At 40.0% G+C, this 17,705-nt stretch overlaps 1 protein-coding gene across 3 annotated transcripts in view; it reads right to left on the reverse strand.

Moving 5' to 3' along the window:
* LOC131974631 (ras-specific guanine nucleotide-releasing factor 2) overlaps positions 1–17,705 on the reverse strand; it is a 45,816-nt gene that overhangs the window by 13,511 nt on the left and 14,600 nt on the right. The window contains exons 2-16 of one of the 3 annotated variants that reach the window (XM_059337027.1): positions 16,793–16,899; positions 15,233–15,380; positions 11,572–11,661; positions 11,319–11,455; positions 10,777–10,893; positions 10,596–10,675; positions 8,179–8,372; positions 7,955–8,064; positions 7,743–7,861; positions 6,347–6,507; positions 6,196–6,262; positions 5,560–5,696; positions 4,192–4,274; positions 3,594–3,842; positions 1,843–1,935 (exon numbers count right to left, since the gene is read on the reverse strand). In XM_059337027.1, the coding sequence (XP_059193010.1) occupies positions 1,843–1,935; positions 3,594–3,842; positions 4,192–4,274; positions 5,560–5,696; positions 6,196–6,262; positions 6,347–6,507; positions 7,743–7,861; positions 7,955–8,064; positions 8,179–8,372; positions 10,596–10,675; positions 10,777–10,893; positions 11,319–11,455; positions 11,572–11,661; positions 15,233–15,380; positions 16,793–16,899 (1,892 nt within the window). The remainder of the gene's footprint in view (positions 1–1,842; positions 1,936–3,593; positions 3,843–4,191; positions 4,275–5,559; positions 5,697–6,195; positions 6,263–6,346; positions 6,508–7,742; positions 7,862–7,954; positions 8,065–8,178; positions 8,373–10,595; positions 10,676–10,776; positions 10,894–11,318; positions 11,456–11,571; positions 11,662–15,232; positions 15,381–16,792; positions 16,900–17,705) is intronic. The other 2 variants (XM_059337026.1, XM_059337025.1) reach the window with 2 other exon arrangements.

The raw sequence follows: 17,705 nt of genomic DNA on the forward strand, positions 1-17,705 counted from the left end.
TGTAGAGTGAATGTGTAACAAACCTAAAGACAATCATTCTTAGCTCCACAGAGCTTTTATCAGTTTAAGGTTGATGGCTCTGAAAGTAAAGTAGTGCAAAGTTATCCTTTGATGCTATGTTCTGCCGCTTTTACACTAACAGTCCAACCTAATCCTGACCTAGACCTAAACAGAAGCCGGTGCTATAGCCTCACAGAAGTGGGCCAAAGTGGGACATGTTTTGTTACGCATACAGTAGTTTGAAACTATTGCATGACTACATGAGAAAATGTATAGTATTTCCAGATTTGGTAAAAAATTCATTGCATGCTGTTTTATGGAAATGTCAGTGCCTTATGTAAAGAGTAGAGAGCCAATCATGTGAGACTTTAGTGTTCTGCTTTAACTGGCACTCTGAACATGCTCAGGTAAACTCACCCTCACCCCTTTTGTATTTTCCTTCAACGCTATCAATTGAGTGCTAGTAGAATATCTGTTTTCAAAGAGAAAGCTCTGATAAACCCACTGCCTGTAACAGGTAAAATTGATTTCTAGCTGGTGAACATTGTAGAAATAGAGAGCTAGATATTTCTTTCATTTATATTTGATTGATATTTGGTGGTGACCAAAATGGAGCTAAAAAGGGAGTGAATATTGGATTTACATTTATTAAGTGAGCAGGACATGACTCCACATTAATGCTAATGTTGCTCCGGAATCCAGAATCCACAATTCTATTATACTTTTGATTTTAAGGTCAAGATTCAATAACATTTTCGATATGCCGATAAGTCTTGTTTCATAAAGATCAACAAATTACATTTTAGATTTCAAGTGTGATATAACTGCTATCATTTTTTAGGAATGTATCACAGTAAGGCCAAATAGTCAAATTTTTCGATTTCACTGATCCTGCTCTGATTTCCATAATTGAAATTGAAAGCTTGTTTCAATCGATTTTCCATTTAAAATTAAAATTGTGAAACGGCAAATAAAAAGGGCTTTAACTAACCTGAAACTGTTCGGCTAATGTGTTTGTGAACCTGCTCAAAAACCCTAAAAGCTGAAAGTTACTAACTATGATTTCAGTACCTGATTATTTGCCTAAAAGAGGACCATCTTAGTCAATAAAAATGTATCACTTAATAGATTAGACACAAAAAAGATCATCAATCTTTTCCTGCAGATTACATTTGCAACATTTAAATGTCTTATTTACCAGGCAATAAAAGTGCAAAAGCTTTAATCAACAAGTATTTTGTGATGACATTAATAGTGTTCAGAGAGTTGTGTGTAGAGAGCTACATCAATGGAGGAGTAATCATGCATAGATAACACATCCATCATTTATTCACACAAGCCAGTTATTCGGCAGGAAATAGAGGAACGAATTGCATCCTAGATTGAGAGAGGAGAGGGAGAAATTAAAGGCTGATAGAGGAAGGAAAGATACATGAAAAGCAGAGAAGAGAAATGCTGAAGAACTTTGAAGCAAGCAGCTGAAGAGGCTTAAGAGAAGGGTATAAAGCTCGCTGAAGAGGAACGACAGAAAGGGATCAATATGAATACAGAGAGAGAAAAAAACAGCCTTGAGGAAGTGATGCTCCAGTGAGAGAACATGCTACAGGCCGGCTGCAGATTCCTTCCTCCCATTCCTGTCTACGTATCAGCAACCTAAAATGTGTCAAACTGGTGAAATAACAACTCTTTGAGTTGGTTCATTCATACAAAGATATAGATAGCAGGTAGGGGAAAGTCATGCACCAGTGAAGTGTCAGACCAAGACCAGAGGAGAAGAAGAACAGGCAGGCAAAGTTGGAAAGAGACAGTAAGAAGGAGGACAAAGAGAGAAGAGTCGGTTACTTGGACTGATCCATGGATTTCTTCTTGATCTTCAGACTGTAGTCAGGACAGATGGATGAGATGGACAGACGGTCAAATGAGTGGTACCGCACCCTATAGGGGATATGAAGAGACAAGGGGGATGGATGACACAGAAAAATGATTAAATGGATGTGGTTGATGGTTGCATTGAGACATGAAAATGAAAAAGCCGGAGATGTGACGGAGATAGAAGATGGTTAGAGGAAACATTGATGGAGCTGGTGATCCCTTAGAAGGGAGAGTGAGAGAACAGCAACACATGTTCAATCTCCCAGAGATCAAAACATGGCTGTTTGGGAGAAAAATCTCAGAGAGCTGAAATTTGTATGCCTCTGTGTTTATGTATATGAGTTTGTATGTGTGTGTCCATAACAGCCATGCAGCGAGGCTCTAACAGGGAGGGCAAAAAATGAACTAACCAAGGGGGTTTGGGGCTTTGAAATGTCCCTTAAAGGTTCAATCTATAGAATGAGTAGAACGGGCATTCCCATTTAATTAATATAGCAGGATGGTCAGGACTGCGGCCATCTTTATGAGTGCAACTGCTATCTTCCATTTTGCAGCAAGTCACAGGCTCACTAGGTGAGGTTTTGCAGTAGAGTAGTAAAAATATATAGAGCCAGCTGCTAAATGAGTAAAACTTAATAAAGCCTAGGAAAGCACATTGCTGTCGCCAGACGTGTGGCAACTTTGTTCGGCTCATTTTGTGTGACCAAGCATGGCGGAATTAACAAGGTACAAGCTGGCTTACTAGTGGATGGTTGGCTAGTTAGCCAGCTAGCATGCTATTTCCACCATGCTTTCGTGCTACACTAGTAACAAAAATTAACCAGGTGGCCAGCTCCCCACCATAGAAGACTATTTCACCAGAAGGAGAGTGGACAGTAACACAAGTTAGCCAACTAGCCAGCCATCCATTTCCAGAGCTGCCAAAGCACTTCACAGCTTCACTGAAGTGAACTTTTTACAATAAGTCATGTTTATAAACCTTTTGTCATGGATCTACTGGATGAAGGAGAGAAAAGGTCGAATTTTTGAATAAAAGGACACTCTGGCAGCTCATATGTGCAAATGACATTAGAGGAAAAATGGACCATATCCTGTTTAAGTAAAGCTTAAAAGAAAGGGGACTTGCCCCACACAACCCCGCTACCCTTCCTGCAAACCACTGGTCTCTGGATGAGTTCTCCCTGTTCTCTTCCAGTGAAGGCAACCACAGGCCACGGTGAGTTAGGCTTCACATACAAACCTGCCCTCGGGGCAGAGGAAATGAGAGAGCTTTTCCAGTTGAAAAGCTAAGTTAAGTAAAGTGAAGGAAGAAATATAAACACACAGTTCTGTTGCAGCCAGAGACCTAATGAGAGACAGAGGGCATGAATAAAGCAGAGAGAGAGAGAGAGAAACTCAGCATGTTCCTATGGCTGTGCCAAAAACTTTGTTGCAGCATCTGTTCTGCTGGCCTCCTCACACAGGCTGGTATGTATTTCAGCAAGTTAATATTATATAATAATTATATATAATATTATGTATTCAACATTGTGGAAGGAGTCAAAAACATTGACCCATACCTGACTACTTCATTCATAGATTTTTTTGAAAGGAGAAGCTAATGAAACATTCAAATAAAACACAACCACACACCCTTGCATATTTCACACACTCAAACAACACATTTTGCCTGAGTCAACACCTTTTCATGAATTCACATTTGTGTGTTTGCATTTTTTGACCTGATAGGTATGGAGGAGAAGGGCTTCTTGTAGATGTCGGCCAGTTTGTCCATGACCACAGCTGCCGTGCTGAAAATCCTGTATGTGTGCAGGAAGGTGTTGAGGAAGTCTATGGAGAGGAAGCGCAGGTCAGTCAGCCTCTCAAGCAGCCGCTCCACGCTGGCATAGCGGATCTGGGGGACCTTGCAGGAGTTGAGCGTCTTGCTGAAGCAAATGTCAACATCATCTTTATGGAGACGCACATCGGATCTGATGGATACACACGTACACACATACACACACAAACACAGTCGAGCATGGGTGACTGCTTGGCTGCTGAGAAAGGAAAAGGTTATGAAAGTAGCTGAGCAAAAACAGCCAAGTAACAAAAGTAGTAAATAAAGAAAATCCATATATTCCAAAGAAGGATGCTAAAAAATAAGAGTGGATACCAAAGAATATTTTGAGCAAAAATAAATATTAAAAAAAGCATAATACATAACAACTTACTGTACATCAACACAACTGTTACATTTTCACCCAGGAATGATACACCATATACTCATGTTGTGCAACACTGCCATGAAGTGTTCCTCTTCACACACACAAACATACTTACTTGATCATATGAGGCACCGTAACTTTAGAGTTCTCCTCAAATACACTGGTCATCAAGCCATTACAGCGGATATTATCTATACACTGCCAAGACAGAGAGAAAAGGTAGATAAGCATGTGAGAATAAAGTGAAAAAATGACAGTATGAGATGGAAACTGAGCATTCTTGCAAATTATTTTTTACATTTAAAGCAAGAGTGTGAAACTTTTGACACCCACACTGTCATAGCTTCTGTTATACTATATGGCTGTTCCATCGCCATAGTCTCTTCGTCCTTTCCTGTCTGTCTAGGTATTAGGTAATAAAAGTGACATACATGTAACCTATTGCAGAGCTAGAATAAACAGCTACACTGTGAAGAACTGTAAGTGAATGCGCAAGTTTGGTTAACGGCATTCTGTGTACTGCTCATGTTGACAACATTGTTTTGGAGTTACTGTAATAGATAGGTTTGTGACTTGAGACGCAGTGAACAACGCAAGGCATTGTGGGTTTGTATGACACATATTGGAAGATACAGTAGAGCTTGAGTAACAGGCTGCAGCTGGGAAATACTGTTTTAACATGAAATAAAAATTGACATCCAACAAGTTAAAATGCTTATGTTATCATATTTTATGAATATTAAGCTCGTTGTTGTTTCCTTACTGCGTTGCAAGTTATTGCAGGAGCTTGGCTGGGAGCTTAATGGAGACAGTTGGCTGTCATACATCATCACTGCCATTACCCAGAATGCGATGCACCATTATGTGGTTGCCCATTCCTCAATAAACTACCCGTACAAGTAAGCTGTTTCAGGTGTGCCAGCGTGGGAACGTTGCCACACTCCACAACTCCAGTATACTCAAAAAATACAAAGAGCTTTCCCTAGTACTGTACTGTACTGTACTGAATCAGCATTGCGTGAACTTGTTTGGTCAGGGTTTCAATGTAATGCGTGACTTTTATTTATATGTAATAGTCCTGCACTGTCTGTAACACTATAAAACAATACTTGCACATATACTCTTACTTTGAAAAAATCTTTCCAGCTTTGTTTATCTGTGCGTTGAAGTGAATTAAGAAGTGCAGAGAACTATTTTAAAAGCCGGCTTGAAAGGGGTTAAGAAAAAATAAAAGCCATTTGAAACTGTCAGTGTATTTTTGTCTGATAAGAATTAATCCAGCATGACATGGTCCTATGGTGCTACTCTGTTTGTGAAGTACTGAGGCAGTGAGCTGAACTCACCCCCGGGGAACTGCACCCGTGTCTGTGTTTACTTATCACTAAGCCTTCTCAATGCCCAGCGGAGACATGCTCTCGCTATTCGGAGGTTCTTGTTATTCTATGTTTGTCTGGCTGTGTGTTTGTGTGACTTTTTGTATTACCTGGCTGATATCACTGGTCCATGCGGCCTTCTCTTGTCGTGATGGTGCCAGTAACACCACAGTGAATGGAGGTGTGTCTGATGGCTCTACTACGAGCTTAAAGTCCAGCTGACCAAATACCTGACCACCAGCTTTAGCTAAGGAAAAAATAAACAGTACAGCAATCATCTTAATGATGCTGGTAGTAAAAAGAAATGATTGTGCTTCTACTTACACACACATACACACACACACACACACACACACATATATATATATACACACACACACACACAGAAAGAGGGTAATTAAGTGGACCTGCTATCTTCAGTCTACACACCCCTGAGGCTGAAGTGTAAAGGTGTGTGTTGAAGTGAGATTGTGTATGTGTGTAGGTGTTTCATCAATCTCCTTATTTGCAAAATTAATCGGCTGAAGAAAGAAAAAATAATGGACAGAGATCATCAGTGTCAAAAGATTAAAACCTGACATTTAAACGGGTGAGCATGTGATATTTAAAGGGAAGTCATTTCTTGACAGTTATCATCTGACATCTAATTAACCTCCATGAGTGGTGAAGGGCCCAAATGAGCCAATAAGAGTTGCCTGTGTGTCAACCAATATCTGCACAGTGCTTCATAGATGTGGCAAACTTACACTCCTCGTCGCTGGCATCTGGTTCCTCTATGAGTGTGCAGTCAATCAGGGACAAAACTCCACCTTGCTGTAAAAGTTTAATAGAAAATAAACAATTAAATTTTATTGTTAAATGTTAATTTACACTCTTAGACCTGTGAATTGTTCTCACCTTGAGAAGGTGCAGTTTTCCCCCAGAGCTGCGTGTGCAGACAAGGAAGTGCTTGGTAAAGAGGAAGCACTGGCGTTCCCCTTCCTTCTTTAGAGAGAGAGCGCCCAGACGGACCTTACTGAGCTTCCCTCGCTCCACTGACGGCAGCTGGATCAGAGAGCCTGCGGTGCACGAGGGGCACAGGATTACATTACATTTCATTAAGCTGACACTAAGCTGAGGGCTGTGATTGCTAAGCATCTGCAGTGGCACAAACATACTTGTGGGAAAAAGGCAACATTTCTGAACTACTCATTTCTACACACTTGTACTTTGTGTGTGCACCTGAGGTATAATGAGAAAAAATGCAGGAGGAGATTGGAATAATAGGTTTGCTTGAAGCACTAACCATGGATCAAGAGAAGACCTGCACTGTTTAAACTGGTGTCAGCACTTCATACGTAAGTGACCACAGCGAATCAAGAGATCAGATACGGCAGCTCATTAGGGTTTGCACACAGTAGCAGTTAGCACATGGTACAGATATGGTTCAGTACCTTTATCATGTGATGATTAACAGAATAAAGTCCAGAGAGTCTTGGACATGTGTCTTAATTGGACTGTCTCCCTAACTATTTTATACATGAAGTAATTAAGTACTTGAGGACACTGGTGAACCTAGACTCTTGGAGGTCCAGGGCAAAGCAGCCCATTGAGGCCCCCCTAACAACCCCACGGGCAACATTTTCATAAATGTCCCCTTGTCCACTTGCCGATAAATACAGTACAATTGTTATAGTACATTTCATATTAAGGTCAGCAAGAACGACTTTGTTTTGTTACATGATGCAGGCAGTTGGTTCTGGCTCATTTATCTCCATACTGAGAGAATGACAGCTTGTAGTGGCTTTAAATCTACAATTTATTTTACATTAAAAAAATGTTTTACAGTTTGCAGTAAGAAGGAAGTGAAGATGAAGTAACAAGAGCTGAGAGCTTTTTTTATTTAGTAAAGGGAAATTGGTTTCATTCATCTGACAGTAAAATGTAGGAAACTGCAAAAATGAAAGTAAATAAAGTACAACATTCTGTTTGAACTGCATGGGAATATTTAATTAGGGAGATGCTCTTACTTTAATCTATGCTTGTTGTTACTATCCCTGAGAATAAAGTCTTTGAGGAGTAAGCATGGGGAACCACAAACAATTTAGAAGCTTTTTTTTTTACTGCACAAGCTGACAAAAAGAAAAATCTCCCCCTTACGAGGAGCTGATATCATGATTCAGTGACTGAGCTCCACCAGGTAACCATGTCTGAGCTCTCAGATCACAGTGAACAGACAGGAGGGTCTTACTGCCGGGAAAACCTCCAGAGCTTTGATGTCTGTGAGCAGCGATGTGGCCTGACCAAGACTTACCCTGCCTGACGAAAGTCTGGCTGGTGTCCAGCAGGATGTCACAGCCCTCCACTATCATCCTCTCTATGGCTAAGTTCTTCCGGATGTTCTCCGTGTCGCTCACCTCATCATGCATTACTCTGGCCAGACACAAACACCTCAGTTATTTCAGTGTTCAATAGCAAAAACTTATCAGGAAAGCTGATCATTTTGACAACAGTCCGGACACTTACCTGGACAGTTCCTCTAGTTTGGACTTGGCGAATTCAAGACTTTTGCGCTCCACATGCTCATGAGGCGTGTGTGCCAATAACTCATGCAAGGTGATGATGTAGCGAGGAATCTTGTAGAAGAGAACAACAATAAATTAAAAAGGTAATTAAGAATTGATAATTGGTAGACTTGGTCATTATGATTATGAATGAAATGACACAAAACATGTAGAGATTTGAGCTACCTGGAACATTGGGTACGTGAGGAAAGTCTCGAGCATTCTTCCCTCACAGGCGGCGTTTGACTCGTACTGTTTCAGCAGCTTGTCAAAGTCTCTGTTCTGCTTACAGTTGGCCAAAACCTGCAGGCTGTACTGATGGTTACGCACAAACTCCTGATAGATGTTCAGCATTGGCAGCAGGATGTCAAATAGGTCAGCTAGGAACAAAAACATACATATTTATATGAACATGATGGCGTACAGTTCTGAAGTATTTGCCACCAGCAGTTGGTTTCAGTTTAACATTATGTTGCTATAGCAACTGTTCAATATCAGTTTTAACTGACATTGTTAATCTGAGACTGTGATCAAGCAAGTATTGACAAGGGTTTTTTATTTACTTCATAAATGCCCTTGTTGGAGGATTATGTGTGGGTACTTTTTATGGTAGCTATTTTCGTAAAATTATAGACTGTTAAGAATCAGTGGACGTAGCCACGGTGGCATCACCAATTGTTTTTGCGGACTATCGTTTTGAAGCCTCAAATATGGCATTTTGGCCATTTTACAACTTGTTTTATTTGGCCAGAAGTGACTATATTTGGGGAAAAGCGTGCTTTGTTAACAGCTAATGCTAGCTCTAGCTAGCTTGGTTAGCAAGGTGTATGCTTATTTGAAATAAACAGCTGACTCATGTCTTTTAGTACAACTGAATGAAAAAGACATTTTTAGGTGACCAAAATGTTACAATTAACTTTCATGAAGTAAAAACACACTCTGAAAAGGTCAAAGATCTAAGATGAATACCCGCAGCACGCCGTGGTAGCAACTTGTCAACCAGGGTAGCCATGTGTTAAAGCATACCCTGCTCATCTTCTGTTTTAGTCATAGACTGTATAAAATACTTACTTTACTCTAAATGGGAACCTAATGTACAAAATATAATAATGTTGAAGAAGCCTTGAAGCAAACGATAGACTGAGGTCATAAATCAGGTGAGAAGTAGGGTACTTTTCTTATTTCCACTTCTCTTTTTGCAGCCAATGGAGTCGCCCCCTGCTGGCCATTAGAAAGGGTTAAAAGCACTTCAGCATTGATTTCAGACCTGGAGGTTGCAGTTAGAGTAGAATTTAGTTGGGGTTTTTTTGCTAACCAAACTAGCTGTGTGAGTTTTACATGTTGCTAGTACAAGTCTGAATGTTGATCTTTCACTGGTGATACTTTCATTATGGCAGAACAGTGAACCATTCTGACAGCTATAGCATTCACTTTTAGATTTACACTTTTTTATTTTATTTTATTTCACAGTTTGACAATTGCTTTCAATAAAAACTTCAAAGGCCATGAACTGTCTTCAACTTTTATTGTAAGTGTGCTTATCTTGCTGCACAGCTTTGCACCTCAACTCATGATGAGGGCAGAAGGTCAGTACAATTTAATTTGTAAGTATAAATCCATTCAAATCAAAATGGTTAGGGCAAACTAAAATAGAGAAGCTGATGGAGGGGATTTGACCAAGGTAAGGTTAGAGGGCAGTGGGGAAAGATATTTCATACATGAAGTTGTAAAACTCCTTGAAATGTGACTCTTTCAATCAATAACAATTTTATGAGTTTCTTAATAAATCATGTTTTCTCTTTTTTTCGACAACAAAAAAATATTTTAAAAAGCATTATCACTGTGTTGAATGTGATAAAGTCTATTCAAAGAATGAATATAACCTAATTAATGGGACATTTTGGACAGGACTGAATAGATGATAGTTCCTGATTCACTGCACAGAAATAAATGATAATATCACCAAGCTTTTCAACGGCTGTGTCCTAAACAGGATAAAATCATCAAAACAATGCAAGACAAATCCAAAAAGATTAAATGATCCTTCATTATATGAGACACAGATGGCTGCTCGTATTCATTTGAACACAGTCTGTGAGGGGTTAAAAACATGTTGTACATGAGGCTAAATATTTTAATTGCAAAAAGAAAAAGGACAAAAACAATTTTTACTGAAAACACTAGATGAATGGATTTGGTGTGAAACACGGTAATCAAAAATCTACATTCAGTGTGAGCCTGAAGCAGAGCATCAGATAAGGGTGTTTAATCAGTCGACCCTTTTTCTTTTTGAATTTGTCACAAGTAATCTGCTGCCGTGTCATTTAGCAGTCTGTCTCCTAGGTGATGCTTATCTATTGAGGGGGCTTCTGCTTTAGGAGGTGAATTTGTGGGATGCTTTCTGGGCTGAGTGGTCATTGTCTGTCCAGACAATAAGTGTGCTTGTTGCAGACTGAGATAGGGAAATATGTGTGCGTCAAGACTGACGTTTCAGTGAGACGAACTGGACCACTGAAAACCTGACCTTGATGTCTGTGTGTGTGTGTGTGTGTGTGTGTGTGTGTGTGTGTGTATGTCATGTTTGAGGCTAAGCAACAGCTTACCCAGCACCAGGGTTGGCCAGTTGGCTATCCTCGCCTTCAAGCCTTGATGGAATATCTCATGTAGGAACATGATGGTCTCACTGAATAACATGACCAAAAAAATGACAAAATTTTGTGTTTCTTCTTGTTGGTTTTTTTTGTTTTTAAGTCCTCAATGTATGTCTCTGCAAGATCTACTCACCTGTTGAGGAAGATGCTGCTGACGTCATTGTGGCTGATGGGGGGTTTCTTGGAGCTGGCGGCCATCCTCAGAGGTCTGAGGAAACAGTTGACCAGGATGGAGAGCTGGTGGACATACCTGTCATCACACACACACACACGCACCGCTAAGATCACCTTTAGATTTACACAGCGTGATATCCCAAACCACCCTGTTACGTTGCGATATGTAACAAAAGATAATTTTGACATGTTTGACCAATCAAGATAAATGCATGAGCATGTGAGAGGCCTGCAAATAAAACAGCTGCAACTTATCAATGTCTATTTTTGGTGAAAGTTAAAAATGACCACCACCCGCAGTGGTTGCAAATCATTTAGTCAAAGGTCTAAAATCTCACTTGCATTATTAATGTTAAGCTACTTAGTCAAATGTTCAATTGAAAAACCACTTGAAGATGAAATATGGTACATAAATTTCTGCTAGGGCATGCCCTGCAAAGCTTGACATTAGTGACAGCTTTCCTGCAGTGTGTTCTGCTCCTCCATAAAGTATTTACATACACTGTCTCTGCCTCCACCATGTTGAAGACGATCTGGTTCCTCTTCCTCATGCTCTCAGCATGAGGAGAGCAGATGTAGTCCTGAACAATGATCTTCCACTTCCTCCGACAGAGCCATCCCCGCATGAAACTTTGTACCTGAGAAAGCACAAACAAGGTAGCTTAGACACAATCATACACACATGGATCATACATGCTGTGCATGCAACATGCTCCAAAACACACGAAACCTAAACAGAAAATTATCTGTTTACCTTTTTGATCTTTTTGATATCCGGGTCTTCATTTTCATTGTTGACATGGTAAGGCCGCATTCGCTCCTTAGTTTTGTTCAGAGCTATAATCTGCACAAAAATGAAATTACAGTAAAATCACATGAAATAGGAACACTATTCTGAGATTTAGTGGGATGTGATACGATTGAATTCATGAGGATATTATATTCCTAAAGGGATTAAGTTAAATACATGATTGTCATGCAGTGTGTGCTCAGTGAACCGTTTGCACCAGATAGACATCAGACTTCCTCATCTTTGACAATCTGGTGCCTTCATTCATGAAAGAGAGAATGACGGAGGAGGGGGAGGGCTGCTATCAGCTGGAGGCAGTAAGCAAATGAAGGCTTATATGTGCCTGATTACCTATGGTGCACTGTAGGGCACAGCAGAGACCGAAGACAAAGTGTAATCCTCGGCAGGTGAATATATTTCTAGCACAAACCAGATTATGGAAACCACAGTATCAAGGACCTTTGCAGATGTAACCTTTCTAATTATGACAGTTATTTTATTTATGGCCAGGATATTCTCAGAGTCTTCACACAGCAGAGTCTGATTAGCCTTTAGACACGTGACATTTACTCACTGCAGGTGAGAAACGCCACCAAAAAGTCATCTTCCAGATTTGAAAACTGAGGCATACATGAGAAACATCGTAAAGGGAATAAACCAGACAGACGCCAAACTCAAAATGTTTTTATGCTGCAAGAGAAAAAAAAATCTCATTTCACATAGTAAACCTAATAATAGATAGCAGCACGTCTCTTCAAATAACAGTGATGACTAACTTCAAACATAGCTGGTAAAAGGTTTTTCTTGGCAATGCTGTATTCAGTGAAGAAATGAACGGAGCACAGGTCGAGACTGGCTCTACTGTAGTTCAATTACTTTCACCTATTTGGGTTTTTTTTTTTACCTTTGGGCCTCTTGACAAAATTAGTTTATCACAGTTGGAGAAAAGCATGAAAGATGAAACCAAAGCCATTTCCAGTGACACACTTTCATTTTCTTTTTCTTTTTCACTAGCGCTATCATGCAAATGGCAGGAGAGAGGAGCCAGTCTGCCAACTGTTGACAGTTACAGTGGCTAGTTGCTTTAATTATTCATAAACACGGAGCAACACACACATAAACAAACAACCAAGAGTATGTTTTAATGAGATGGATCACCAACTGCACACTGGCTCTCAAAGTCTAATCCTTTTTTCATGAGCAGCCCAATTACACAGGCAGATGTTTCCTAATATAAAATGTCTTTTGTTAGCATTTTCATTATCAGCAGGGCTCAATGTATCCTGCCAATGAGATACAATCACAGTGTGCAGCGGGGAGAAGCACCCACACTTGTTGCTCTAAGGGAGGATTACAACCAAAAAGCAGCATAACAGGCTAATCCATTAGTAATATTTCTTCTGAGGGACCGAAATAACCAATGAAAACAAAATATTTATACAAGCCATTATTGACACAGATGAGCCGAGACAGAATTGGAAATATTGCTGGAGCCATGATTTATGGAATGTTAGAAACTGGCCAAACGAGTAAACATCATCCCTTGCGGCCAATTGCTGCTCAAACCAAAATTCAATTTCATTCAAGCATCTGTTCATTAAGAATAACACTGCTGTGCATTCTATGTAAGGAATCACTTCAGATAATTATACTCCTATAGTTGATGTACACCTTCAATTAATTAATTCTATGTAATTGGTAGCATAATCTAGACAGTCGTTTTGTCCATGCAAAGCAGGTCAGCTGAAAATGCATCATGGTTCAACATAATAAATGCATAAATACATTTGCTTAAATTGCTATTTGAGCTATTTTACATATGTTAAGTACCAATATAGTAAGCTTTCTTTCACACAAAAATCACTAGAATTATTTCCAAAGTTGACTGGTCCATAAAATGAAGCATGCCGAGGTTCATTGGGAAGATGCTGAACCCAAATGTGCAAATTTGCCATCAGTGTGTGAGTGTTGGACTTCCACATGGTCACTAAGACTTGGAAAGTGCCAATTTACCTCTTCTGGGATCTGTTTTATATTGTGGACACATGCATATTCAATAAGTCAAATTCTAAAAATGAATAAACCAAAGCCATTGTTATTGATTTTCTTTTGAAACAATGAAAGAGTTTAAAGATATCTTCACTGGACTGCACCAAAAAAACTACCTGGTGTAGTATGTGTGTGTGAGAGAGAATTGTAATTAGGTCTGATTAACACTCTTGTAGAGGTCAGTTGTATTTCACCTGCGAGCGTGCACGTCTGATTTACCCTGATGTGACAGCAGAACAGAAATGTGCTACTTTCGATAGGCGCTATGTTCGGCAGCTGTTTGTAAGGAAGCTGATGGGCTGTCTTTATTGAGCGATGGGCTTCTCCTCCTACATGCAGAGGTGAATGAGTACCGTTCACACCCACCCACTCCTCCGCTGCCATTATAACAGCTGTGACAACACACACACACACACACACACACACACACTGCAGTGCATACCCAAAGGGATATGCTAATATACTATAAATACTATAAATAAATATATATATATATATATATATATTATTATATATATTATATATATGAGTGAGTGGGTGAGTGAGTGAGTGAGTGAGTGAGTGAGTGAGTGAGTGAGTGAGTAAGTGTGTTTCATGTTATTCTGCTCATCAACAATAAAGAAAGAAAGAAATGCAAAATGCACCAAAAAAGGCAAGCAATAATAAAACTTCAAGCAAGTAAATATGAATTTTAAACAATGCATGATTTAAGATGTTTTTTAAAGAAATTATTTGCAAAGAAAGGGAATGCATTTGTTTCACCTTAAAGATACACACTTGTTCACATAACATCCAGGCTACATTGAACTTGTACTGTTCATGCAATGGCTACACCAGCACTGCACATATGTCATATGTCATATGTTGGTTGAGTGAGTCACAGGAAAAATAGGTCAATAAGCTTTAATTTTGAGGTTTCGACCCCGCAACGTGTTTCACCAAGTTTGTGTAATAAGTGGGTAAGTAAACATCTATGACCTAACCCTAACCAAGGCACTAGGTCAAAGTTACTCCCATTTTTGCTTACTGTATGACCCAACATAAACTGGCAACCCAACTGCTGACCCAGTGGTTTTTATGCTCATAGGTACTGGGTGAACTTTACCCACTACTGGGTCGGAGCTAGATTGACCCAGGCTGGGTTGAAATTGACCTAGTATTTTTTTAGTGCGCACCTTTGGATAAGGACCATAATCTCCTATGGTAGTTATAACTAAAATACTTTCATATTTCACTGTTTTGAAAGGACACACATGCCATTGCCAATGGTTTGGATATCGAGCCAGCTTGATTTGGCGTTATCTCTGGATGCTTGCGTTGACAGCAAGTACATTGTAATACCATTGGTCCCAGAGTTTTGAAATGACACTTGCATCAGAAATGCAACAGAGAAAGAGCAACTCATGTATCTTCGGCACAGCCAAACAAACTGTGGCCCGAAAGGATTGTTATAACAGTCATTGACAACTACAATTCGTCCTGCGATGCTCAGCACTGTCTGGGGTCTTCTGTGATTGAATGAACAATGTTCAGGGGTATAGGTGTGTGTTTGTGTGTGCACACATGCATGTTGTACCTCTGCTTTGAGCCTCTCGATCTCGGTGTCCTGATCTTCCAGCTGGGTGCGCAGCTGATTGTTGGCCACCTTCTCAGTCTCCACTATCTGTACAAGGTGGATGTATTTCTGCCGCAGCACCTCTCGTTCAATGATTATTTCAGAGTAACTGAAAATAAAGAGAAGCCCAAAGATATACACAGAGATATCAGTTATATGAGCCACTTATATCATAAACACGCCTGTATAAAACAATTGATTTTGTCTTGCTTCTGTACCCATTGTGTGCTATATGAAATTGAGGGAATAACAAAAACACTTGAAAGTGTATTGAAATGAATGCTCGGGGGTGATTCACATGATCCATCCTGTGTGAAGCTTTAATATTCTAAAAACCCCGTAAACCCATTTTTTGAAGCAGCTCCACACTGTGAGCAATGGGGTGCTTATTGAACACAACATTTTCTGCCACAGTGAGAAGAATTTGCTTGTTTCACAAAATATTTCTGTTCCCTTTAGTTTGAGTGGGCTCGGCTCACTTGGTGGACTTTCAGTGCACCCATCTGTGTTTAGAAACTAAAATCTGATGCCAGTTGTGGGACTGTCTTGTCATGTTGCCAACACTAAGAATCAAACCTGAGAAGTCAGAACCAATTAGAAAATAAATTTGGTTTGATTTGAATGTTCTCTGAACTTTTTGTCTAGAAGCTATAAAGAACCATATTGATGTATTTAGCATGTTTTGGCCTATTAACTAATCATGCACACTTTATACACTGACCATATTCTAGGGGTGGTTTTGTGTCATTACTTACATTTTTCTTCTTTAGGCTGGAACTAAAGACTAGGTCAAACTTGGCAAATGCAAACCTGACTTTTACCAAATCCAATGATTCATAGACGTTTTTCACAGTTGACATTTTGACTTGTCATAAAAAGACAAACACAGGTGTTACCAATAACTATCATGGCTCTGTCCTATTCAAGTGTCTCACTGAGCCATGGCAATCTGACAGAACCAAAAAGAACCAACTTTTTTTTTTTTTTAATTAACCTAAACCTTTATTATTCTAAAAAGTGTAATACTTCAATATAAAGTGGCCCGTCAGTTTGAATCTGCAGGTAGCACTGATGACTTCAGGAACAACGTTATCTTGACAACTGTGGCCAAAATCCAAATCTCACTCTCTAGATGTCTGAGCCTCTTTAAACCCAAACAATATAGAGCTTTCAAGAGCTTGCTGTAGTAACAGCATGCCACAATAATTTCAGTTTGACACACAGATGGATTACTGTGTTTATAAATCCATTTTTTCAATCCTTATATACTACTGAGACTAATAGATATACTGAAGGTAGGAAGAGGTGCAACAAGTTTGGATCACAATCAGCTTTGCAGTAAATTACACATACATATAGTTAATGGTTATCAAAGGGAAAACCACCAGTGTGATCAGATAAATGCTCTCTATTCTCAATGCTCTGTCACATCACATCTTACTGTGGTCATGTTAGTTTCTGCTGTACAAAACAGAGAAGGGAAAGCACACAAACACCCTTAATGCATTACTACGTGTGTACCTTGCCCGCTGGATGGCCTCCACCCATTCATCACACTCACTCTCCTCCTCTGTCCGCAGCTCCAGAGGCTTCTGTCCGTCGTGACCGAACACGATGAGAAAGTAGAACTGAAAAGAGAGAGAAATAAAGAGAGAAAAGCTGTTTATATATGTGACCCTGACAGATAACACATTGGCAACTTGTGCCAGCAGTCTCACTTAACAGCGATGTGTATTTTGGTTGCTCCTTTGCGATGTGAGTCACAGCTAATCAGACATATGGCTCACACATATGGAAGCATGGCTTTTTACACTGTTTTCTCGCTCAGATTCATCCTGTAGAAAGTTCCACAGACCTTACATGAAGCAGGCAGCGCGCACAGACAGAGAGCGAGACAGGACGGGGGAGGGCTCCAGAGTGATTTGCTCTCTGAAATAAAGCATCAAGTATCTTCTGTGGCTCCCTGCTCCACCAGCGTATTATCATCACCATCAATTAGCCAGCTCCCTGTCTCTCTCTCTCATTTCCTGTCTGTCTCTCCTATTATTCTGATGAATTTCCCTAAGTATCTGCCTTCAAAATACTTCCCCACACTTACACATGCCAACAGTTGCAAGCACACACACCTACAGTAGAGCACACACACACATCAGGCATTATGTGAAGTGATAGAGGCTTTTATTCAAATGGTCATGTCCTGGGGCACTGGGTTACCAGAAGAGTTGCTATTCTTAGTCGGGGAAAACAGAGAAGACTGAGCTGTGCATGGACTTTCTCTCTCCTCCTCTTCTCTTCTCATCCAACCACCTCTTTCATCCTCTCTCTCTCTCTTTGCACTTCACCTATCATCCCACTCCGCCTCCTCTGCCCTGCTCAACCAGCATCCTCACTTCTCTTGTTGTCGAAATCCACTCCTCCTCCTCCTCCTCCATCC

The sequence above is a fragment of the Centropristis striata genome, chromosome 7 (assembly GCF_030273125.1).
Source record: "Centropristis striata isolate RG_2023a ecotype Rhode Island chromosome 7, C.striata_1.0, whole genome shotgun sequence".
Taxonomy (NCBI): Eukaryota; Metazoa; Chordata; class Actinopteri; order Perciformes; family Serranidae; genus Centropristis; species Centropristis striata.